General features: G+C 43.9%; 1 protein-coding gene across 3 annotated transcripts; it reads left to right on the plus strand.

Moving 5' to 3' along the window:
- The first annotated feature begins 728 nt into the window (after nucleotides 1–728).
- L1TD1 (LINE1 type transposase domain containing 1) lies at nucleotides 729–16,779 on the plus strand. Of its 3 annotated transcripts, none has more exons than XM_078332042.1 (3): nucleotides 729–1,046; nucleotides 11,051–12,167; nucleotides 14,611–16,779. In XM_078332042.1, the coding sequence occupies exons 1-3, from the start codon at nucleotides 1,042–1,044 to the stop codon at nucleotides 15,712–15,714; spliced, it is 2,226 nt and encodes a 741-aa protein (XP_078188168.1). In that variant the 5' UTR covers nucleotides 729–1,041; the 3' UTR covers nucleotides 15,715–16,779. The 3 variants fall into 3 exon arrangements, with proteins under 3 accessions (XP_078188168.1, XP_008999606.3, XP_078188169.1); XM_009001358.5 differs by lacking the exon at nucleotides 729–1,046 and adding an exon at nucleotides 1,261–1,376; XM_078332043.1 differs by lacking the exon at nucleotides 729–1,046 and adding an exon at nucleotides 9,076–9,095.
- The last annotated feature ends 8,749 nt before the right edge of the window (nucleotides 16,780–25,528 follow it).

Here is a 25,528-nt window from a genome sequence, read left to right on the forward strand (position 1 = left end):
ATACAAAAAAAAAATTTTATGGAAGGTTTACTATGCCATAGGCACAATTTTAAGCACTTTTGCATGTTTGACTTTAATCAACAATTCTATGAGGCTGATACCATAGTCTTTCTCATTTTACAAGAAATAGGCACGAAGCAGTTAAGTAACTCGCTTGAGATTTCATCTTCATTGCTGCTGTAAAGCTTGAATAATATGTCATTCTTCCCCAATTGATTTTTATATAACTCAACTTTGGGGGCTGGGCACAGTAGCTCATGCCTGTAATCCCAGCACTTTGGGAGGCCGAGGTGGGCGGATCACGAGGTAAAGAGATTGAGACCGACCTGGCCAATATGGTGAAACCCAGTCTTCACAAAATTACATAAATTAGCCAGGCATGGTGGCATGCTCCTGTAATCCCAGCCACTCAGGAACTGCTTGAACCCGGGAGGCTGGGGATGCAGTGAACCAAGATCATGCCACTGCACTCCAGCTGTGGCCACAGAGCAAGACTTTGTCTCTCTCTCTTTTTTCTTTTTTTTTTTTAAATAGAGACGGGGTTTCAGCATGTTGGCCTGGATGGTTTCCATCTCTTGACCTCGTGATCCGCCCTCCTCGGCCTCCCAAAGTGGGATTACAGGCGTGAGCCACCGAGCCCTGCGACTCTGTCTCGAAAAAAAAGAAAAGAAAAAGTAAAAACTCCCAGAGGAAACAGCCAGTGCAAGGGCCCTGAGGCAGGAAGTTCTGTGTTTTCCAAGGAAGAGAAAGAGACAGTGTTTCAGCTGCGAGGAGGGCAGTGCTAAGACAATGTTGAACCGGCAGTCAGGATAGAATGAGGAGGTAGAAATGTAAACGAAACAGGAAGCCACTGAAAGGTATTGGAGTGGGAGAAGGATTGCAGAGCGGTAGTGAGAGAGGCCAGGGAGCAATTGGAGGTGATTTCAGTGATGCACGGGAGAGACGGTGGGGCATGGACTGGGCTGGAGCTGCGGAGACGGAGAGAAGCGGGCAAATTAAAGGGCTCAGGAACGGATTCACTGCGAGGGTTGAAGACAAGGAATGAGGTGACCTTAGGGTTCAGGCCTGGGCGATGAGGTGCTTAGTGGTGTCTTTATTCAGATTTGAGTCTAGAGTCGAATCTGAGGGGTGGGGCTCGTTCAAGCTGAGGCTCGGCGGAGTCAGAGGGAATTGGGCTCAGTGGGGGGACAGCAATTGCTTAAGGCGGAATCCGATTTCCGGGGAGGAGGCGGGGGTATGTAGACAGAGGGGATGGGACACACCTGGAGGGGAGGGGCCAGCCAGAGATAGCGAGAGTGCTCTCGGTTCCTAGTTACAAGGCTCCGTCCTCACCTTGTTCGCTTCTCGGTGGTCCAAGCGGATTCCTTTTTCGCCAGGTAAGGCTGGCCCAGGATCATGGGGTTCGGGGTGCCCCGGGTAAGGCTGGCTTAGACGCGTGGGGCCCGAGGTGCCGCGGGCAAGGCTGGTCCAGGCGCTTGGGACCCGGGATGAGGCACGCAGTTGGCCCCCTCACTTTACTTCCTGCTCTTTCCTTCACCGTCCGTGGCGCAGTGAGAAAAAAACCATCCTAAGACTTCTCTGCCCCTAAAAGGGGAACCTTTAAAGTCGTGTGGAGAAAATGAAGTCAAGAAACTTAGGAGATGCTTGACAAGTCCTAGCTTTAAAAAAAGGATCAAGGAGGCCGGGCTGGGTGGCTCACGCCTGTGATCCCAGCACGTTGGGAGGCTGAGTCGGGCAGATCACCTGAGGTCGGGAGTTCGAGACTACCTTGGCCAACATGACGAAACTCCGTCTCTACTAAAAATACGAAATTGTCCGGGCGTAGTGGCACATGCCTATAATACCAGCTACTGGGAAGGCTTACGCAGGAGAATCGCTTGAACCCGGGAAGCGGAGGTTGCAGTGAGCCGAGATCGTGCCACTGCACTCCAGCCTGGGCTACAGAGCGAGACTCCGTCTCAAAAAACAAAACGAAACAAAAAACGGTGGAGGGAGGCGAACACTTCCGCTGTGTAGTGCTTTTGGGAAGCAGAGGATATGGAGGAACTTTGGGCCCGACAGATCATCTCATCTCCATTCCGCAAGCCTGGGGCCTTGAAATGCATCTCCAACCTTTTCCTAAAGAGTGTTTCAGGCCGGTGGCGGTGGGTCACACCTGTAACCCCAGCACTTTGGAGGCCGAGGCGGGCAGATAACGAGGTCAAGAAATCGGAGACCATTCTGGCTTACATGGTGAAACCCCGTCTCCAATAAAAATCTAAAAATTAGCTGGGTGTGGTGGCACACGCGTGTAATCCCAACTACTCGGGAGGCTGAGGCAGGAGAATCGCTTGAACCCGGGAGGCGGAGGTTGCAGTGAGCCGAGATTGCACCACTGTACTCCAGCCTGGCAACAGAGCGATACTCCGTCTCAAAAAAAGAAAAAAAAAAACCTGGAAATAGATTTAGAAGTAGTAATTTAGGCATTTTTTTCAATTTCCTCCCATTGTTAGGCAAATTGTTTCTTGTTGAAATTACAAAAGGAAAGCCTGTCTTTGATAATGGACCTCCAACTCACAAAGCAAAAAACATTCTCTTCAGCCCCTCCCTGGCCTCCTCTGATCCGCCTCGGGGTCCTCCCCTTCCCTGCAGCTCTGTCCTGCCTTGCGCCCAGGACTCCGCTAATAACTTGTGTGCCTTTTTAAGCTAACACATGCACAGATAAGTACTTTTATTCCACTCTACAATATGAGGTGATTTTCCACATTTAATAAACCTTAAACTTTGACTTTTGTGTTATGAACTTGAATTCTAGGCAGCAAGGCCTGCTCTGCAGAGAGCTCGTCTTCCCCGCGAAGGTACAGAGGTGGAGGAACTGCGGAGACTTTGTAGGTAGTTTAGTGGCTTAGGGGCCAGATCAGTGGAGGGCAAATGTGCGAGTGGGCTTGGGGAGGAGTATTTTAGTTTATTTTTTGAGACGGAGTTTCGGTCTTGTCGCCCAGGCTGGAGTGCAATGGTGCCATCTAGGCTCACGCAACCTCTGATTCCCGGGTTCAAGCGATTCTCCTGTCTCAGCCTCCCGAGTCGCTGGGATTACAGGCAGCTGCCACCTGGCCTGGCCAATTTTTGTATTTTTGGTAGAGACGGGGTTTCGCCGTTTTGGCCAGGCTGGTCTCCTGACCTCAGGTGATCTCCCGCCTCAGTCTCCCAGAGTACTGGATTTAGGGCTTGAGGCACCACGCCCAGCCTGAGGGGTGTATTTTAGAGTGCGCGAGGTGACCTTGGGACTGATAAAGAAGTGAGTCCCGCCTTCATCTAGTGTGGGTCAGGACCTTTTGTAGTCAGGTGCTATCAGCAGAACCCACAATTTCATCAGTAGACATTTTTTTTTTTTCACATAACAGTTGTTGCAGTATCATAAAACAGTTGTGCACTCTCACTACTTCAAGATTAAAAGGTAGAGCCAGGTGTGGTGGCTCACCCCTGCAATCCCAGCACTTTGGGAGGTTGAGAAGAGTGGATCACCTGAGGTCAGGAGCCCGAGACCAGCCTGGCCAACATGGCAAAACCCTGTCTCTACTAAAAATACAAAATACTAAATTGTAATTAGAGTTTAATGACAATAAATATACAATAAATAGATCGTTTTCACATCCAAGATATCAGATACTCTGAATTCTAGCCACAGGCACATCAAGTAGGAAGCAGAGGCTGGAACAACTTTAGCAAATTTTGCCTTAGGCTTGCATGGCAGCCATCAGAAGGGCTTAGGGGCCAGGTGTCCTGGTTAGTGCCTGCAGTCCCAGATACTTGGGAGGCTGAGGCAGGAGGCTGGTTTGAACCCAGGAGTTCAAGATTACTGTGAGCTATGATTGTTGCATCACTGCACTCCAGCCTGGGTGACAGAGCAAGACCTTGTCTCGGAAAAAAAGAAAAGAAATGTGATTAGAAGACTTGGGTCAGTGTACTCCTGAGTTTTGCTTTCTATTTTAAGGAGATTACTCTAAAAGTATGCAATATAGGAGAACACCAGTTGGGAAGGGCAGGAAATGTTTAGCACGTCCCTTAAGACATTGGGAGTTGTGAGGGTGGAAAAACTTTCCCTTTAAATCTGGAAAAAAGCTTGTTGATTTGCATTGCCTTGGCTTGTGACTGGTGTCTTTTCATATGTTTATCTGTTTGAATTTCCTTTGTGGTGAATTACCTTTTCAACACTGGCAGCCTGTTTTAATGTGTTTTTCTGAATTTGCTGGGGGTTTATGGACTTCCCTTTTATTTTTTCCTCTCATTTTTATAAGAACATATATATTCCCTCACCTCAATCTCTGTAATCTGACCTCTGAGGCCACCCGAAGTTTGGTGCGGTATCTCTTTTTTTTTTAAAGATCTCACTCTCACAGTGTGGAGAGCAGTGGTGCGATCACTGTTCACTGCAGCCGCAAACTCCTGGGTTCAAGTGATCCTCTCCCCTCAGCCTCCTTAGAAGCTGGGATTACAGGCGTGCCACCATACCAAGCTAAAGTGCCTGATTTTTATGGGTGTGTGGGAGGACAATAAAGGAGAATGCCACTTCAACTTTTAGTTAGTTTGTGTGCCTTTCCTTGGGTCAGGAGACTTTAAAATTTTTTTTTTTTTTTTTTTGAGATGGAGTTTCGCTCTCGTTATCCAGGCTGCAGTGCAATGGCGTGATCTCAGCTTACCACAACCTACGCCTCCTGGGTTCAGGCAATTCTCCTGCCTCAGCCTCCTGAGTAGCTGGAATTACAGGCACCCACCACCATGCCCAGCTAATTTTTTGTATTTTTAGTAGAGATGGGGTTTCACCATGTTGACCAGGATGGTCTCGATCTCTTGACCTTGTGATCCACCCACCTCGGCCTCCCAAAGTGTTGGGATTACAGGCATGAGCCACTGCGCCCAGCCCGACTTTTAAATTTTTAAAATAGATTTATACTTTTAACATTTTCTTTTATCAGTAGGTCATTTGTAGTTTTTTTTTTTTTTTTTTGGGGGGGCGGGGGAGGAAGGCAGGAAGGGAGGGAAGAAGGACGGTAGGGAGGAAGGAAGAGATGAAGGGAGGAAGCGGGGAGGGAGAGAGGGAAGGGAAGGAAGGAAATCAAGCAATGAGAGAGACATTGCCGACCTGGATCTAGAGGTTTACAAGTTGATTTCTTTTTTTTTGAGAGAAGGAAAGAAAAAAAAAATAAGTAAAGGAGAGGAAGAGAAAGAGGGAGAGTAAATGGAAATATTGCTTTATTTTGAAAAAAATTGAGTATTAATAATGGCCAATCAATGTTTCATTTAAACTTATGGGTAGGTGTGATGTGGTATTGACAAGAATGTATATTTTGTGTATTTGAAGTGGAGAGCTCTATGAATATTTATTAAATTTACTTGTTCCGGATCTGAGTTCGAGTCCTTGATATCCTTATTAATTTTCTGTCTCATTGAATCTAAGTCTCGTATCTGGGTGTTAGGATCATTAGCTCTTGTTGTTGCATTGATCCTTTTACCACTATATCTTTGTTGCTTTAAAATCTATTTTCTCCGATATGAGAATTGCAACTCCCGCTTTTTATTTATTTATTATTTATTTTTGCTCTCCATTTGGTTGGTAAATCTTTCTCCATCCCTTTGTTTTGAGTCTTTGTGTATCCTTGCCTGTGAAACAGGTCTGGATGTAACATGCCATTGGGTTTTGGCTGTGTCTTTTGATTGGGGGATTTAGTCAACTTAAATTTAGGGTTGCTGCCATTTGATGTTGACTGACTGTTTTATCCATTCGTTGGTGTAAATTCTTCTTTATGTTGGTGCTCTTTACTTTTTGGTGTATTTTTAGAAAGGCTAATACTGGTTGTTTCTTTCTGTGTGTAATGCTTCTTTCAGAAGCTCTTGTAAAGCAGGCCTGGTGGTAATAAAATCTCTGAGTTCTTGCTTGTTCATAAAAGATTTTATTTTTCCTTCAGTTGTGAAGCTTAGTTTGGCTGGATATGAAATTCTGGGCTGAAGGTTCTGTTCTTTGAGGATGTTGAATATTGGCCCCCACTCTCTTCTGGCTTGTAGAGTTTCTGCTGAGAGATCTGCTGTAAGTCTGACAGGCTTGCCTTTGTGGGTAACCTGACCTCTCTCTCTGGCTGCCCTTAGTATTTTCTCCTTTGTTTCAACCCTGGTGAATCTAATGATTATGTGCCTTGGGGTTGCTCTTCTTGAGGAATATCTTTGTGGTGTTCTCTGTATTACCTGGGGTTGAATGTTGACCTGCTTTGCTAGTTTAGGAAAATTTTCCTGAATAATATCCTGAAGGGTATTTTCCAGCTTGGATTCATTCTCTCCGTCGCATTCAGGTACACCTATCAAACGTAAATTTGGTCTTTTCACATAGTCCCACATTTCTTGGAGACTTTGCTCTTTCCTTTTTATCCTTTTTTCTCTAATCTTTTCTTCACGTTTTATTTCATTAAGTTGGACTTTGACCTCTGATATCCCTTCTTCTGCTTGAACAATTCGAGTGTTTAAACCTGTGCATACTTCTCGGAGTTCCTGTATTGTATTCTTTAGTTCCATTAATTCACTCATACTCCTCTCTAAGTTGTCTATTCTCAATAGGATTTCATCAAACCTTCTTTCAAAGTTCCTAGTTTCTTTACATTGGGCTACAACGTGTTCTTTTAACTCACAGAAGTTTCTTATTATCCATTCCTTGAAGAGTGATTCTGTCATCAGGATGCGCTCGTTCTCCATCAAGCCTTGTTCCATTGTCGATGTGGAACTGTGATCATCTTTAGAGGGAGAGGCGTTCTGACTTTGAGTATTCTCAGCTTTTTTACGCTGGTTTCTTCCCGTCATTGTAAATTTATCCTCCTGTCGTCTTTGAAATTACCAACTTTCAGATTAGGGCTCTTGAGTGGACGTCCAGGTTGTTAGTTCCCAGGGCCAGAGCAGCGGCGTTAAAACTGATGGTGCTTTTCTGCCCAGGATTCTCCTGTCGGGCTTCCTTCTTGTGTCGGTAGTAGGCAACTCTGCCTTCCCGGGGCTCCAAACCTAGGTCAGAAGGGGAACCGGTCCCGTTTACTCTGCGCCGAGCGCTGCCGGGCTCTGGTGTCCTGCTGGGGATCCGGGCCGGTCCTCCGAACCTGTTTACTTTGCTCTGAGAGCTGCCGCCGGCGGAACCGCTGCACTGGCCACCAGAGTCACGCTGGCCACCCGTGTGTTTCCTCCACTGGGGGATCTCCTGCTCCGTGAGCGACCAGAATTTGTCTGAAAGTGTGGCGTCCTCTAGTTCTCCGCGCCTTCCCTGAGAGCTGCAATCCTGGGATGTTAGCGATCGGCCATCTTGGATCGTTCGCCGGTCATTTGTAGTTTTACGGTTATATGTGCACACCTCACTCTTCTGTGTATGACATGCCATATTTTGAACATGTTTTGGTTCAATAAATAATTCCCTCGGCAGTAGGCATTCAAGTAATTTGCAGTTGTGAGGGGTTTTTTGTTTGTTTGGTTTTTGAGACAGAGTCTTACCCTGTTACCCAGGCTGGAGAGCAGTGGAGCAATCTGGGCACACTGCAACTTCCGCCTCCCAGGTTCAAGCAATTCTGCCTCGCCGTCCTGAGTAGCTGGGACTAGAGGCATATGCCACTGTGCCCAGCTCATTTTTGTATTTTTAGTGACAGGGCTTCACCATGTTGGCCAGGCTGGTCTCGAACTCCTGACCTTGTGATCTACCCGCCTCAGCCTCCCAAAGTGCTAGGACTACATACTTGAGCCACCAAGCCAGGTGTGGTGTGGTGAGTGCCTGTATTCCCAGCTACTCAGGAGGCTGAGACAGGAGATTGAGTAGAGGCTGGGCAACACAGCAAGACCCTGCCTCTTTAAAATATTAATTTTCAGTTTCTCATGGCACCTGTCATGTAGTATATAGAGTGACTCTTGGAAAACACATTACCCAAAAAAGGTAGTGCTAGATGATAGGGCACCGGCCAGATTAATTACTGAAAAGGTCTAAAAATCCCCAGGGTCACTATAAATGTGGCCAGGGCGGATATTTGCCCCTGCATTGGCTATCACTGGCTATAAAAAGGATGTTCAAACATTGGAATCTGTTTTGATTTACATTCTCCTAATATAGTCTTTTTTTTTTGAGACAGAGTTTAGCCCTTGTTACCCAGGCTGGAGTGCAATGGCGCAATCTCGGCTCACTGCAACCTCTGCCACCTGGGTTTTAGCAATTCTCCTGCCCCAGCTTCCCGAGTAGCTGGGACTACAGGCATACACCACCATGCCTAGCTAATTTTTGTGTTTTTAGTAGAGACGGGGTTTCACCATGTTAACCAGGATGGTCTCCATCTCTTGACCTCGTGAGCCACCGCACCCGGCCTGCCTAATATAATCTTTTGTGTTTACTGTACGTATGGTTTTTGTATGTGTGCTTACAAAATGGGATTATACTCTATATTTTCTGCACCATTTTTTCCCTATAATATACCAAAGACATCCTTAACCAATCTAATACACTCATGTATAATTTTTACATATACATTAAACTTATTGTATACACCATTTATATAGTATATACATATATAACTGGATATTATGTATATTTTATAAATTAACATTTTTTAATATATATTATTATATCTATTATACATAATCCCATCATGTGCACAAACCATCATTTGTTCCGACCTCCTCTTACTAAAGGGCATCATTTCGCAGTTTTGTGTTTTGGTCACAAAAAACTCAAAACTAAAGTTTCTATTCATATATTTCTAAGTGTACAGGTAGTTTTGTTCCTAATGGTAGATTCTCAAGCAGAGAGTATGTGTATTATTTCTAACTTTAATAATAGATTTTCCTTCTTTTTTAAGACTGGAGGGCAGTGGCTCAATCTTGGCTCATTGCAACCTCTGCCTCCCGGGTTCAAGCAATTCTCCTGCCTCAGCCTCCCAAGTAGCTGGGACTACAGGCACACACCACCACGCTCAACTAATTTTTTGTGTTTTTTAATAGAGATGGGGTTTTACCATATTGGCCAGGCTGGTCTTGAACTCGTGATCTGCCCTCCTCTGCCTCCAAAAGTGCTGGGATTACAGGCATGAGCCACCGCACCCAGCCCAATAGTAGGTTTTTCTAATTTCCTGAAGTGTTTAACCACTCGCACCTCTGATAGGTAGAACTGATCTCAGTTTTTTGATTATATACCCAACTCCTGGTTTTGGGCCACTTTTCACAAGTTTACTATTGATTTATATTCTCTTCTCTAAAAATGTTTTATATGTTTTAGCTTATCAAATCTTTTTCTTCTTTTTTTGGGGGGATGGAGTCCCCCTCTGTCATCCAGGCTGTAGTGCAGTGGCGTGAACACTCCTGCAACCTCTGCCTCCCTGGGTCAAATGATTCTCTTGCCTCAGCCTCCTGAGTAGCTGGGATTACAGGCACTCACCACCATGCCCAAGCAAATTTTGAATTTGAATTTTTTTCAGGTCTTTGTGTACAAATACCCATTTTGTTTTAGGGTATTTGTATTTTTAGTAGAGCTGGGGTTTCACCATGTTGGCCAGGCTGGTCTTGAACTCCTTACCTCAAGTGATCATTCAGCCTCCTCAGCCTCCCAAAGTGCTAGGATTACAGGCATGAACCACCAAGCTAAACCTTGCTTTTGCTTATCAATATATACAAACTCTATATAAGAAACTATAATGATTTTTGTGTGGTTGTTTTTTTAGAATTTAATTCTAGAAAATAATAATCTTTTTTGGAGACAGTCTTGCGCTGTTGCCCAAGCTGGAGTGCAATGGCACAATCACAGCTCACTGCAGGACTAACCTTGCAGGCTCAAGTCATCCTCGTATCTGAGCCTCCCAAGTAGCTGGGACCCCAGGCGTGTGCCACTACGCCTGGATAATTTTTTACTTTTTATAGAGACAGGTCTATGTTGCCCAGGCTGGTCTCGAACTCCTGGGTTTAAGTGATCCTCACACCTCAGTCTCTCAAAGTGCTGGGATTATAGGCGTGAGCCACCATGCCTGGCCAAGAAAGTCATATTCTGAATTGACGATAGCTGGTTATCAGAAAAGGTGTTAATGTTAACAATCTCTGTAATTCAAAAGAGACACCTGTTTCTTAAGTTTGTGTAAGATTCCATTCAAGTTACCTGAGGCTTGGATGATTTAATATGACACATATGTTCTTTTTTTTTTTAAATTAACGTCTATTTCCTCATAATTAATCTGCTTAATACTCATAGAGAACATAGACAAAGTTAATGGTACAGCAAGTCAGCTTCATTCTTAGTTATCAGCTCTTTGGTTAATTTATTGCATTCAAATCGTTATGTAGGGCCGGGCGGGTTGGATCATGAGGTCAAGAGATGGAGACCATCCTGGTCAACATGGTGAAACCCCGTCTCTACTGAAAATACAAAAATTAGCTGGGCATGGTGGCACGTGCCTGTAATTCCAGCTACTCAGGAGGCTGAGGCAAGAGAATTGCCTGAACCTAGGAGGCGGAAGTTGCAGTGAGCAGAGATCCAGCCATTGCACTCCAGCCTGGGTAACAAGAGCGAAACTCCATCTCAAAAAAAAAAAAAAAAACTTCATGTAAAAGATTTCATTTTATTTTATTTATTTTTGAGACAGAGTCTTGTTCTATCACCCAGGCCAGAGTGCAGTGGCGTGATCTCGGCTCACTGCAGCTTCTGCCTCCTGGGTTCAAGCAATTCTCCTGTCTCAGCCTCCCAAGCAGCTGGGACTACAGGCACATGCCACCACACCCAGCTTTTTAGTAGAGATGGGGTTTTCCCATCTTGGCCAGGCTGGTCTCAATCTCCTGACCTTGTTATCCACCTGCCTTAGCCTCCCAAAGTATTGAGATTACAAACGTGAGCCATCATGCCCAGCTAAATTTTGAATTCTAATTTTTTTCGGGTCTTTGTGTACAGATATCCATTTTGTTAGTGAACCTTTCATTAATTTATTATGCTGTACACACAGCATAGTTTTCTTAATTAAGCTCATATCCTTAACAAGTTTCTCGAATTCTTTAATAAGTAATTTTTCATTTCTTTGTATTTCAGATTGACATATCTTAAGATTTTCGAGTTTCTGAAGTCTAGCAGGCCTGTAAAAACAAAAATCATTCTGCAGGAATTAAAAACAGAATCCAGTCTTGACAACACACTCACAATGTCTGATCTATCTTCAGTGTCTAGTGTACAATCAAAATTTGCTAGACTCGCAAAGAAACAGGAGAATGTCACCTATATGGAAAGAAGACAGTTAATAGAAACTGATGAGGAAATGGCTCCGATAATCGATTTAAAATGCATGGACGTATCAGCAGTTATTATGAATAAGTTTAAGATCTTAATGGAAATTCAAGACCAGATGTTTGAGGAGATGAGGGAAACTCTTAAAAATGACCTAAAGGCAGTTTTAGGAGCAAAAACTATAATACCTGAGGTAAGGAATTCAGAGAACTCCAGTCGCAGGACAGAGTTTCAACAAATAATTAATTCAGTATCACAAAAAACAGGGAAGGTAGGAAAAATAGGAGAAAACTCTAAAATAGTTGATGATACTGAAAATTTAACCTTTAAAATAAAAGAAGTAGAGCTAAGTGGTAAATTAGACAATCCTAACGAATACAATAGTAATGAAGGTAAGAAATTACCCCAGAATGAATCACAAACTTACAAAGTCATGGGAAGTATGGAAGAAACCTTACGCAATGCAGATGACAGTCAGAGAAATCGCCATATCCATTTAGAACTTAAAGAAGGGGAGAGTAGGGAAAATGGAGAGGATGAATTTCTCGAAGTGAGAGAGGAAAGGAAAATTCTGAAATTCAAAAATAAAGAGAAAATTTTAAAAGCCTCCAGAGAAGAAAAAATGTTGATGGATGAAGGAATGGCACTTACCCTGGCAGCTGACCTTTCATCAGCAACACTGGATATTAGCAAGCAATGGAGTAATGTCTTCAACATTCTCAGAGAACATGGTTTTGAACCTAAATTTCTGTGCGATGTTAAATTAGCATTTAAATGTGATGGTGAAATAAAGACATTTTCAGATCTGCAAAGCCTTAAAAAATTTGCCAGCCAAAAATGTTCTATGAAGGAATTACTGAAAGAGGTACTCCTACAAAAGGAAGAAATAAATCAAGGAGGAGGATACGGAATTCAAGAGAAAGGGGTAAGCATACAAATATGTGAAGCTTATGTGTAAATGGAATAGTTGGCATAGTCATTTTGAAGGATAAGTCAACTTTTAAAAAAATGATTCCTTAAAGGTTAAAGCATGATATTAAAAGTAATGATTTAAAGGGCACTTTTTTCTGTGGAGGGTTTATTATGGGCAGAGGGCAAGGGGGCCTCAGTCCTTCTTGGCAGCTGGTTTCATCATGGTGGACAAGATGGTTCTCAGCTCCTCTCCCTCTTGGTGTGGATATGTGGCCCCACCATTTTCTTGGTGAACTTGAGGGCCTGTTTGTCTTTTGAGACCTTGAGCACTCATGGCGAAGCAACAAGTCTCAGATCGTGTCCCACACTGACTTGGCGTATTTGGTCAGATGCCTGAGGCAGTGGCTGTGCCTGGGCTTGCTCATGTTCTTGATCACCTGTTGCCCTTGTTGAGGCCCAAAGCCTTGGGGTCACACAGAGCTGTGGCTGCTGGTCTCCAAGGCCGCTGTGCTGGAAGGGGTTTTTGCTTTTATTTTTTATTTATTAATTTTTTTACTTAGAATCTTGCTCTATTGCCTTGGCAGGGGTGCAGTGGCTCAGTCTGGGCTGACTGCATCCTCCATCTCCCAGGCTCAAGTGATCCTCCTATCCCAGCCTCCCAATAGCTGGGACCACATGCACATGCCGCCAAGCCCAGCTAATTTTTGTACTTTTTGTAGAGACAAGGTTTTGCCATGTTGCCCATGCTGGTCTCAATCTCCTGGGCTTAAGCAGTCTACCTGCCTTGGCCTCCCAAAGTGCTGGGATTACAGGTGTGACCCACCATGCCCAGCCAAGGTCCATATTCTTAAGCCAGTATTTTTTTACATGTTTTCAGATGAACGCTTCTCCTCTGCCTTTCTAACATTCCCAAGTGTAACCTGTGTTCCAAATGAGAATCCAGAAGGAGAAGGTACACTTGAGTCAACAAATTATTTAAGAATCAGTATGTAATCTCAGAAATTAGCTGCTTTCAATGTTTACATAGATAAGGCACCTAAACCTGCCCTGGTGGGTTTAGGATGGCTGAAAAGCTCCATAGCAGCTGGGCGCGGTGGCTCACGCCTATAATCCCAGCACTCTGGGAGGCTGAGGCAGGTGGATCACGAAGTCAAGAGATCGAGACCATCCTGGTCAACAAGGTGAAACCCCGTCTCTACTAAAAATACAAAAATTAGCTGGGCATGGTGGTGTGCACCTGTAGTCCCAGCTACTCAGGAGGCTGAGGCAGGAGAATTGCTTGAACCCAGGAGGCGGAGGTTGCGCTGAGCCGAGATCGTGCCATTGCACTCCAGCCTGGGTAACAACAGCGAAACTTCTCAAAAAAAAAAGAAATGCTCCATAGCAGACTAAAGGCTTCAAGGAATGTTAGGAGCCAAATTTATATTGCAGACATCACCAGAAGTTCAGTACCTTGCTTACTTTATTCTACCCTTACAACAATCCTGGGGTGGTGCTGTCACTAGACTCTGTTTTATGAGGAAAACTGAGGCACTGGTAGCAAATGGGGCAGTCGGGGCAGGGTTTGAACACAGTTTTGAACTGAGCCTGTTGTATTCTTAACCAAAACCTGCTTGCCTTTAAAGTCATCAGGCTAGAGTATAAATTGCAATTGGGATTTTTTAAAATGAAATTTATTGTTATATCTGTAGGAGAAAGGTAAATGTGAACTTGGTTTTTGTGTGAGTGTGTGTGCCCATGATCTTCCTAAAGCAGATTGTAAACTTTAGCCAGATTACAATGTCTATTTACCATAGGGCTCTCACATATAACAAGCAGACAATTTATTAAAACAAGTCATTAGTGAGGGTCAATCACATACACAGCAGTTAATTGTTGAGGGATCTAGAAGGAAGAAAGTAGACATTATGGCCAGGCACAGTGGCTCATTCTTGCCTGTAATCTCAGCACTTTGGGAGGCTGAGGCAGGTGGATCACTAGGTCAGGAGATCAAGACCATCCTGGCCAACATGGTGAAACCTGTCTCTACTAAAATACACAAAAAAATTAGCCGGGCATGGTAGCACATCCCTGTAGTCCCAGCTACTTGGGAGGCTGAGGCAGGAGAATAGCTTGAACCCAGGAGACAGAGGTTGCTGTGAGCCGAGAGCTTGCCATTGCACTCCAGCCTGGGCAACAAGAATAAAACTCCATCTCAAAAAAAAAAAAAAAAAATAGACGTGACCTCACAGAATTCGTTCCAAATACTACCCAAGAAATGTCTTGTGATCATAAGGAAACAACTTGTTTGGGGACCTAGGCCTTCAAGAACAATTAATATTTAAGCAATTTTTTAGATATTTTCTAATCATCCAAATGGTAGTCATATTAAAATTAGTGAAATTGAACTTTTAATTCTTTAAAAGAAAAATTTAAATAAATAACTCTTCTTTTTCTTATTATTTTTTAACTTTCAGGGTAAAACCCTATTAGACTCAAAACACAGAGCTGGAGAAATGACCAGTGATGGCTTGAACTTTCTATTTATTAAAGAGGTAAAAGTTGCTAAGCCAGAGGGGATGAACAACTTAGAGACACAAGAGGAAGAATTTTCTGAGATAGAGTTGCTGGATGAAGAGGGCTCAGGGATGGAGAATGAAGGAGAAGAGACCTCAGAGCTGGGGGAAGAGGAAGAAGAGGCCTCAGGATTAGAGGAGGAGGAGGAGGAGGAACAGAGTTCAGTGTTATGGAAGGAAACAGAAGAGAGACACAGAACTCTGCAAACAGAAGAACTAACATCCAAAGAAGCAGACTTAACACAGGAAATAGAAAACTTGAGTAGTGTGATTAATAGCATCAGAGAGATACAAGAGGAGATTGGAAATTTGAAACGTTCCCATCCAGGTGTCTTGGAAATTAAAAATTCAGTAGGTGATCTGAGTAGCAGAATGGACTTACTTGAAGAAAGAATAGACAGTCTAGAAGATCAAATTGAAGAATTCTCTAAGGATACAGTTCAAATGACCAAACAGATAATTCATAAAGAAAGGCAAAGAGAGAGAGAGGATATATCCAGAAGCGCCAACATTCGTTTGATAGGAATTCCAGAAAAGGAGAATAACGAGAATGGAGCAGAGGACATAATCAAGGAAATAATTGATGAAAACTTTGCAGAACTAAAGAAAGGTTCAAGTCTTGAGATTGTCAGTGCTTGCCGAGTACCTAGTAAGATTGATGAAAAGAGACTGACTCCTAGACACATCTTGGTGAAATTTTCGAATTCTAATGATAAAGAGAAAATAATAAGGGCTTCTAGAGAGAGAAGAGAAATAAGGTACCAAGGAAGAAGAATCAGATTGACAGCAGACTTATCACTGGACACACTGGATGCTAGAAGTAAATGGAGCAATATCTTTAGAGTTCTGCTGGAAAAAGGCTTTAATCCTAGAATTCTATATCCAGCCAAACTGGCATTTGATTTTGGGGGTAAAACAAAGGTATTTCTTGATACTGAAGAATTTAGAGATTATGTTTCGCATATGCCCACTTTGAGAGACTTACTGGAGAATATACTTCAGTAGTCTAGGGTCACTACACACAATATGCTCTCCTCCCCAGCACACGTCCAAAAATGAACAAGTAAAACTGGAAAATACACTTGTACCTGGAAGGATGGACAGTTAACAGCATACTTAGGGATGAGGAGCAAGGAATATTACAGATACTACCTAGATGTTAATGAAGTTAAAGGATATGTTAAAAAAAAAATAGGCTCGTCTGAAGGGAGTTATTTCAGTTAATTGTTCGCAGTCAGTTACAGATAGAATTTCTGTTCTACTTCCCACCCCACCTTACTACTGCAGTTGACTAGTCTTTTTAGAATGTATATTGTCCTAGCTTGTCTAAAAGTAAACTTACATTACCAGGGGGAGGGGCACACCTATCAATATAACTTGTCAATGTAGCAGAAAACAGGAGGACCGGTAAAGAAAAGCACTGGGGAAAGATGGTAAGGCTAGTCTGAATAGGAAAAACCACTTGAGCCCAGGAGTTTGAAGCCATCCTGGGCAATGTGTGAAACCATCTACAAAAAGAGGAAGAAAAAAAGGAAATTTCACACATCTGTATTACCTGTCATTATGTGAATCTTCATAGTAAATCTTTCTCCTTTGAATATTGTGTGCTATGTTTGCTTATTTAAAAGTTTGTGATTTTACACTTTCTGGGGCATGTTGTCATACATGGTCTAATAACTTTTACATTTTATTGTATAAACCATTACTGCAGAAATGAAATCTCTTCCCTAATGTGACACTATCATGTTTTTAGTTTTACTTAAGAATGAAATGAGGCTAGGCCTTGTGGCTCATGCCTGTAATCCCAACACTTTGGGAGGCCAAGGTAGGCAGATGGCCTGAAGTCATGAGTTTCAGACAAGCTGGCCAACATGGTGAAATCCTGTCTACTAAAAATACAGGAACAGGAACGTTAGCCATGCATGGTGGCACACACCTGTAGTCCCAGCTACTCAGGAGACTGAAGCAGGAGAATCATTTGAACCCAGGAGGCAGAGGTTGCAGTGAGCCGAGATCATGCCACTACACTCCAGCCAAGCAATAGCAAGACTTTGTCTCAAAAAAAGAAAATGCAATATATGAGTAGTGAAGTTAAGATAAGAAGAGGGAGTTTTTTTAGTCGTGATTGCTACTAGGACAAATTTAGTATATTCCTTTCTCTTTTTGAGAGTTTTCACTCGTTAGGCTGGTGTGCAATGGCACAACCTCTGCCTCCAGAGTAGCTGGGATTACAGGTGCCTGACACTGTGCCTGGCTGATTTTTGTATTTTTACTAGAGGCAGGGTTTGACTATTCTGGCCAGGCTGGTCTTGGGAAGTCCTAACCTCGTGATCACCTGCTTCTGCCTCCCAAAGTGCTGGGATTACAGGTGTGAGCCACCACACCTGGAGGAAGGCTATTTTTATTTGGGTTGGGAACATGGAGATGTTAATTGTAGCTGCCTTATTTATTTCTACTATGCTGCTTTGCTTTGCTTTGACTGGCTTACAACCTCCGCCTCCTGGGTTCAAGCAATTCTCCTGCCTCAGCCTCCCAAGTAGTTGGGACTGCAGGCGCACACCACCATGCCCAGCTAATTTTTGCATTTTTAGTAGAGACGGAATTTCACCATGTTGACCAGGATGGTCCTGATCTCTTGACATTGTGATCCACCCGCCTCGGCTTCTGAAAGTGCTGTGATTATAGGCGTAAGCCACTGCGCCCAGCCATTTTTTTTTTTAATTTTTTTTATTTTAAAATATACATTTTATTGTGTTTCAGGTTTGGGGATACATGTGAAGAATATGCAAGATTGTTGCATAGGTACACACATGGCAGTGGTTTGCTGCCTTCCTCCCCATCACCTATATCTGACGTTTCTCCCCATGTTATCCCTCCCCAACTCTCCGCCCTCCGCTGCCCCTCCCGTAGTTCCCCCCCCACAGACCCCAGTGTGTGATGCTCCTCTCCCTGTGTCCATGTGTTCTCATTGTTCAACACTTGCCTATGAGAGAGAACATGAGGTGTTTAATTTTCTGTTCTTGTGTCAGTTTGCTTACAATGATGGTTTCCAGGTTCATCCATGTTCCTACAAAGGACATGAACTCATTGTTTTTTATGGCTGCGTAGTATTCCATGGTGTATATATGCCACATTTTCCCTGTCTTATTTTTATTTTTTTGAGGGGGATGGGGTTTCACCATATTGATCAGGCTGGCAAACTCTGAACCTCAGGTGATCTGCCCGCCTTGGCCTCCCAAAGTGCTGGGATTACAGGCATGAGCCACCGTGCCCAGCCTGACTTATTTATTTATTTTTGAGGCAAGGTCTCTCACAGGCTGGAGTGCAGTGGCACAGTCACGGCTAACTGCAGCATCAACCTCCCAGGCTCAAGTGATCCTCCTGCCTCAGCCTCCCAAATAGCTGGAACCACAGGCATGCACCACCATGCTCAGCTAATTTTTTGGTGTTTCTGTAGAGATGGGGTTTCACCATGTTGCCCAGGCTGGTCTCAAACTCCTGGCTCAAGCAATCAGCCCACCTTAACATCCCAAAGTGCTGGTTACAGGTGACAGGTGTGAGCCACCTTGCTCCTGTAACCACTTTGACATATTTATACTAAGTCAAGACTCCTCTTTCCTTGTGGGACTTACTTGAATATGGTAAATAAGCTGCTGTTTTCCAAGGCTGAGGGAAAAGAAAAGAGAATTCCAGTGCAGGAAGTAGATAGAGGTGAGAATCTTCTGTCCCTGCCACTCGATCAAGTCTAGGCAGGGTCCCTCTCTTGATTTTCTCCTTCATCCTCAGTCCTCACTTATTCTTCCCCTGCCTCCCAGTATTCACCTACTCTGTGTCGTATAAATCCTTGGAGACGTGTTCCTTCTAAAATCCATCATTTTGTGGGTATGTTCTTTTTTTTTTTTTTTTTTTTTTGAGATGGAGTCCAGCTCTGTCACCCAGGCTAGAGTGCAGTGGCCAGATCTCAGCTCACTGCAACCTCTGCCTCCCAGGATCAAGCGACCCCAGCCTCCCAAGTAGCTGGGATTACAGGTGCCTGTCATTGCACCAGCTAATTTTTGTATTTTTGGTAGAGATGGAGGTTTGCCATTTTGGCCAGGCTGATCTCGAACTCCTGACCTTGTAATCCACTAGCCTTGGCCTCCCAAAGTGCTGGGATTATAGGTGTGAGCCACTAAACCTGGCCGAATGTGTTCTTAATTTATATAAGTGAGTGTAGTACTGTGAAAGTTAATGAAGACCATGCAAATGGGGAGAAACCCAGGCTATGTATTTATTTATTTATTTTGAGACAGAGTTTCGCTCTTGTTACCCAGGCTGGAGTGCAATGGTGCGATCTCAGCTCACCACAACCTCCGCCTCCTGGGTTCAGGCAATTCTCCTACCTCAGCGTCCTGAGTAGCTAGGATTACAGGCACGCGCCACCATGCCCAGCTAATTTTTTTTTTTTTTAGTAGAGACGGGGTTTCACCATGTTGACCAGGATGGTCTCGATCTCTTGACCTCGTGATCCACCTGCCTCAGCCTCCCAAAGTGCTGGGATTACAGGCGTGAGCCACCGCTCCAGACCCAGGCTGTGTATTTAGATCTTGCTTGACAGAGCGTCGTGGCTCACGCCTGTAATCCCAGCAATGTGGAAGGCCCCGGCGGGTGGATCACTGGAAGCCAGGAGTTTGAGACTAGCCTGGCCAACATGGTGAAACCCTGTCTCTACTAAAAGTACAAAATTAGCCAGACGTGGTGGCGTAGGCCTGTAATCCCAGCTACTTGGGAGGCTGAGGCAGGAGAATCGCCTGAACCCAAAAGGCAGAGGTTGCAGTGAGCTGAGATCGCACCATTGCACTTCAATCTGGGCAAGAAGAGCAGAACTCCATCTAAAAACAAACAAACACAAATAAAACACACCCAAAAATAATTTAGACTTTGCTCTGGCAAAGGAGGCAGCCACCATCACTAGTGTTTAGCAGAGACTCAGGGGCAGCCGGGGGAGTGGAAAAGCTTCATAGTGAAATAAAAAGGTGTTTGCGTCCTCTGGAAGTTGTTGGTATGGGAAGCTACCTAGAAGTCAGACTTCTTACGTGATGACTTTGAGGTGCATATCTGGTTTTCTCTGCTTGGTCTTGAGTTGGAAATCGGAGCAAACGTAATGAAAAAAAGATAGGGAAATTGGCCATCACTGACCAACTCTGAGCATTTGGGGCCAATTGCTGCAAAGGTTGTGGTCTGGCTTCCCCAGTGATTGCTGCAGAAGTTGTTGGTCAGAGTTCTATTGTCATGTATGCTTTGACCATTGACTTCTACCTGAAGGCCTAGGATGAAATATGTGTTTCCCTGTATCCTCTCTGGCATTCTCATTTTTATCATCGCAAAACCGTATTGCTTTGTTTTAATTTGTATTTGTTCTATTAGTTGTGGGAAGTAGAAAAGATCCTTTTTAAAGTTTTCTTTCTTTCTTTTTTTTGAGACAACGCTTCGCTCTTGTTGCCCAGGAGGAGTGCAATGGTGTGACCTTGGCTCACTGCAACCTCCGTTTCCTGGGTTCAAGAGTAGCTGGGATTCCAGTCATGGGCCGTCACGCCTGGTTAATTTTTGTATTTTTAGTAGAGATAGAGTTTCACCATTTTGGCCAGGCTGATCCCGAACTCCTGACCTCAGGCAACACCTGCCTCAGCCTCCCAAAGTGCTGAGATTACAGGCGTGAGCCAATATGCCCAACCTAAAGTTTCCTTTCTAGTTAAAGATGTGTGCTAAAAAAAAAAAAAAAGATAAATGTGCTAATAACTTTGTTAAGCCCTATCCTATGTAGCTGTTAGATAGGCCTTGCTTATAGGCATGCAGTACATTCAATGTCAGTGTACTTTAACCAAGATGTCTGTGCTGGACGTGCTCACAGGCATGTCCCAGCTCTCCATTGCTTTTACCTGTTTAGAAAAGTTTTAAATTATTAGCCAATAGGGTTTTAGTTTAGATTGTGAGGTCTGGCTCCAGCCAACAGAGATCAGACAAGGCAGGAAGGACGACCCCAAATGCATAAGGGATAAATTTGTGGGTTTTCCTTTGTTCATTATACTTTCATGGCATGATGGCTAGTGAGGGTAGCCTTCATGCAGTCCAGGAAGTAAAAATTGCATTGCTGAAAGATTCTTTGCCTCAGTGTTAATTTTTCTTTGCGGCACCGATCATTTGTTTCCAACATCAGTGAAGTTGAGAATTTCTCCATATATTTTTTAGCCATTTAGAGTTTGTCTTCTGTGAATTGCTGATTAATATCTTTTGTTTTCTCTCTCTCTCTTTTTTTTTTTTTTTTTTTTTGAGACAAAGTCTTACTCTGTTGCGTAGGCTGGAGTGCAGTGGCACGACCTCAGCTCACAGCAACCTCTGCCTCCTAAGTTCAAGCATTCTCCTGCCTCAGCCTCCCAAGTAGCTGGGATTACAGGCGTGGACCATCACACCTGGAAAATTTTTTGTATTTTTACTGACTTCAGGTGATCCACCCGCCTTGGACTCCCAAAGTGCTGGGATTACAGGCATGAGCCACCATGCCTGGCTGGGACTTAGAGATACTAAAAAATCCATATTTCTGACTTTTCTATTATTAGTTTTTGTTTGACAGTATGCAAACATTTACGTTTCTTATATGTTAATATAAAAACCAGGGAGCAAAATTCCAGGCTGGTAAGGACTATAACATCCATCTCTTTTCACTGGATATTGGTGGATGTGAACTCAGTACCAGTGGCCGAATGCTTTTATGCCAAGAGAGACATTCCTTGACTTGATAGAGTTTATGGTCTTAGTGGGAAAAGCAGACATTAAAGAATGTTAAGGCTTATGAGTTATATGAAACTGACAATACTGTGTTCTCTGAAAGCCTGAGAAAGAGGACTGAGGAGTCTCACACTTCAAATGAGACATTGAAGAAGTTTAGGGATTTTATTATACAACAGCCAAACCCAAGTCTAAACAAATAGGGATATTTCAATTATTTGCTTAACTTTGCATAAGAATAGGAAAAGTAGGCCGGGCGTGTTGGAGGGCATGTTGGGGGGTGTGTTAGGGTGGCTCACACCTGTAATACTAGCACTTTGGGAGATCTAGGGGGTGAATCATGAGGTCAGGAGTTCAAGACCAGCCTGGCCAACATGGTGAAACCCTGTCTCTACTAAAAATACAAAAAAAAAAAAAAAAAATGGAATTAGCTAGGCATCGGGGCAGGCACCTGTAATCTCAGCTACTTGGGAGGCTGAGGCAGGAAGATTGCTTGAACCGGGGAGGCGGAGGTTGTAGTGAGCCAAGACCACACCGTTGCACTGCAGCCTGAGCGACAGAGACTTTGTCTCAAAAAAAGAAAGGAAGAAATAAAAAGAAAAGTAATGTTTAGCTAGCACTTTGGGAGGTTGAGGCGGGAGAATCATGAGGTCATGAGTTCGAGACCAACCTGGCCAATATAATGAAACCTTGTTGGGCTGGGTGCGGTGGCTCACGCTATAATCCCAGCACTTTGGGAGGCCGAGGAGGGTGGATCACGAGGTCAAAAGATCGAGACCATCCTGGTCAACAAAGTGAAACCTTGTCTCTACTAAAAATACAAAAATTAGCTGGACATGGTGGTGCACGCCTGTAGTCCCAGCTACTCGGGAGGCTGACGCAGGAGAATTGCTTGAACCCAGGAGGCGGAGCTTGCGGTGAGCCGGGATAGTGCCATTGCACTCCAGTCTGGGTAACAACAGCGAAACTCCGTCTCAAAAAAAAAAAAAAAAAAAGAAACCTTGTCTCTACTAATTACATAAAGCTGATTACATAAATCAGCTGGGTGTGGTGGCCCTTGCCTGTAGTCCCAGCTAGTCAGGAGGCTGAAACAGAAGAATGGCCTGAATCCCGGAGGCAGTGGTTGCAGTGAGTGGAGATCTTGCTCTGTTGTCCAGGCTGGAGTGCAGTGGCGAGATCTCAGCTCACTACAACCTCCACCTCCCAGGCTCAAGCGATTCTCTTGCCTCAGCTTCCCTAGTAGCTGGGATTATAGGCACTGGATAATTTTTCTTTGTATTTTTAGTAGAGATGAATTTCGCCATGTTGGCCAGGCTGGTTTCGAACTCCCTACCTCAGGTGATCAGTTCGTCCAATTTGGCCCCCGGAGTGTTGAGATTACAGTCCTGAGCCACTGCTCCTGGCCAATTTTTAAATTAAATCGTCCCTCAAAAAAAAAGATAAAGTGAACTTTTGAAGAATAAGGGAAGAGAGGAAGCAAAACCTCTCAGGTAGCGGTGAAGGAACCATCAATCTCATCTCAGGAAACAATGAAGAAGCGATTATCTCGTTTTGTCTTTGTGCTGTACCTGGGCAGATATGCTAATAGTCTCTTGAAAAGGCTAGTTTCTATTTAGCCCTCAGGGAAAGAAACATAATGACTTTCAGCGAGGGAAGGGGTATGGATGATGAGGCAGTCCAAGCTCTCATCCTATGATGGCCATAATTCAGTTTCCAAGGTTTTTCCAGGTTTTTTTTTTTTTTTTTTTTAATGGTCAACAGGGGGTCCATTCAGTCAGTTGGGGGTTTGGAATTTTATTTTTTATTTTTATTATTATTTTTGAGACAGATTCTCACTCTGTCACCCATGCTAGAGTGCAGTAGCGCAATCTCAGCTCACTGCAACCTCCGCCCCCCAGGTTCAAGCAATTCTTCTGCCTCAGCCTTCCGAGTAGCTGGGATTACAGGCCTGTGGGGTAATGTGATGTGGGGTTTCGCCATGTTGGCCAGGCTGGTCTCGAACTCCTGACCTCTTTTTTTTTTTTTGAGACGGAGTTTCGCTCTTGTTACCCAGGCTGGAGTGCAATGGCGCGATCTCGGCTCAGCGCAACCTCTGCCTCCTGGGTTCAGGCAATTCTCCTGCCTCAGCCTCCTGAGTAGCTGGGATTACAGGCACACGCCACCATGCCCAGCTAATTTTTTGTATTTTTAGTAGAGACGGGGTTTCACCATGTTGACCAGGATGGTCTCTATCTCTTGACCTCATGATCCAACCCCCTCGGCCTCCCAAAGTGCTGGCATTACAGGGGTGAGCCACCGCTCCCGGCCATATTTCTTCTTTTTTTTCAAAACTTTTTCTCCTTTTCATCTTTTTCATTTTTTTTTTTTTTTTGAGACGGAGTTTCGCTCTTGTTACCCAGGCTAGAGTGCAATGGCGCAATTTTGGCTCACTGCAACCTCTGCCTCCTGGGTTCAGGCAATTCTCCTGCCTCAGCCTCCTGAGTTGCTGGGATTACAGGCACGCGCCACCATGCCCAGCTAATTTTTTTGAATTTTTAGTAGAGATGGAGTTTCACCATGTTGACCAGGATGGTCTTGATTCCTTGACCTCGTGATCCACCCGCCTCGGCCTCCCAAAGTGCTGGGATTACAGACGTGAGCCACCGCGCCCGGCCCCTTCATCTTTTTCTTTCCACAAGTAAAACTGGTCTGCAGTTTTGTCTTTATTAGGTTCTTAGATTAGTGATTTTTTGGATTTTGGAGTTATTTTTGGATTAAATCCTTTTGGATTTTGGAGTTATTTCTCTATTCTCTTGAGCAGTCTAAACAGCATAAAAAATATCTGTTGTTTCAGAATTTGAAAGAGTCACATGTGAAACTGTAATCACCCAACAGCTTCTTCCTGCCCACTGAACACAGATAAAACGAATTCACCAGGACTGTGGTATAGAAGTAAATAAAGAGTTTAATTAATGCAAGATCAGACACATGGAAGAACTGGGGTTATCATTCAAATCAGTTGCCAAAAAGATCCAGAGGTTAGGGTTTTTCAAGGAGAGTTTGAAGGGCAGGGGACAAAAGAATGAGTGCTGCCTTTTGGTTGGGGATGCAATCATAAAGGGATACAAAGCATCTTCATACACTGAGTCCCCTTCTGGGTGGTGGTGGGGGGCACATGACTGGTTGAATCATGAGTCACAAGGTGGAATCAATCAATTTCGAGAACACAAAAGTCTGCAAAAACAGCTCAAAAGACCAGTCTAGGTTATACAATAGTGATGTCATCTCTAGGAGCAATTGGGAAAAATCACAAATTTTGTGACCTTTGGCCACATGACTCCTAAGCAAACTGGCCGGGCAAGGTGGCTCACACCTATAATCCCAGCACTTTGGGAGGCCAAGGTGGGTGGATCACCTGAGGTCAGGAGTTTGAGACCAGCCTGGCCAGCATGGGAAAACACTGTCTCTACCAAAAATACAAAAATTAGCCAAGTGCAGTGTCACATGCCTATAATCCCAGCTACTCCGGAAGCTGAGGCAGTGCCTGTGATCCCAACTAACCGGGAGGCGGAGATTAAAAAAAAAATTTAAAAAAAGAGTAGAGAAACCATGCCTATCTATATTTTAGCAGAATTCAGGCCCCTCCTACTATCCTAATCTTGCGGCCTTTCATTAGTTTTGCAAAGATGGTTTCAGCTCCCAAACAAGACAGGAATCAGTTTTAGGGAAGGGCTATTATCACCCTTGCTTCAAAGTTAAATTATAAATTCCTCCAGTGGTTACCTTGGCCTGTGTCCAGGAATGAGCAAGGAGAGCCAGGCTGTGAGGCTAGAAACAAGATGGAGTCATCCATGCCAGATTTCTCTCTGCAAGGGCGGCTTCGAAATGATCTGCAACTAGAGTTTCTGAGAGTAATTATCTTAGTTTCTTCCATGTTATTAATTTGTTTAGGCTTTCTCTTTTCAATCCAATTTTACTAATATATATTTTCATAGAAAATCACAAATTTTATTTGAGTTTTCAAATGTGTTAGGTTATAATAATAATAGACTCATATCTTTTTTTTTTTTTTAAA

This window comes from Callithrix jacchus, chromosome 7 (assembly GCF_049354715.1).
Source record: "Callithrix jacchus isolate 240 chromosome 7, calJac240_pri, whole genome shotgun sequence".
Taxonomy (NCBI): Eukaryota; Metazoa; Chordata; class Mammalia; order Primates; family Cebidae; genus Callithrix; species Callithrix jacchus.

Bases quoted from the DNA above. Each gene is read 5' to 3' on its own strand.
- L1TD1 (XM_078332042.1), top strand. The intron at 12,168-14,610 runs GTAAGCATACAA...TTTAACTTTCAG, and splicing joins ACGGAATTCAAGAGAAAGGG to GGTAAAACCCTATTAGACTC.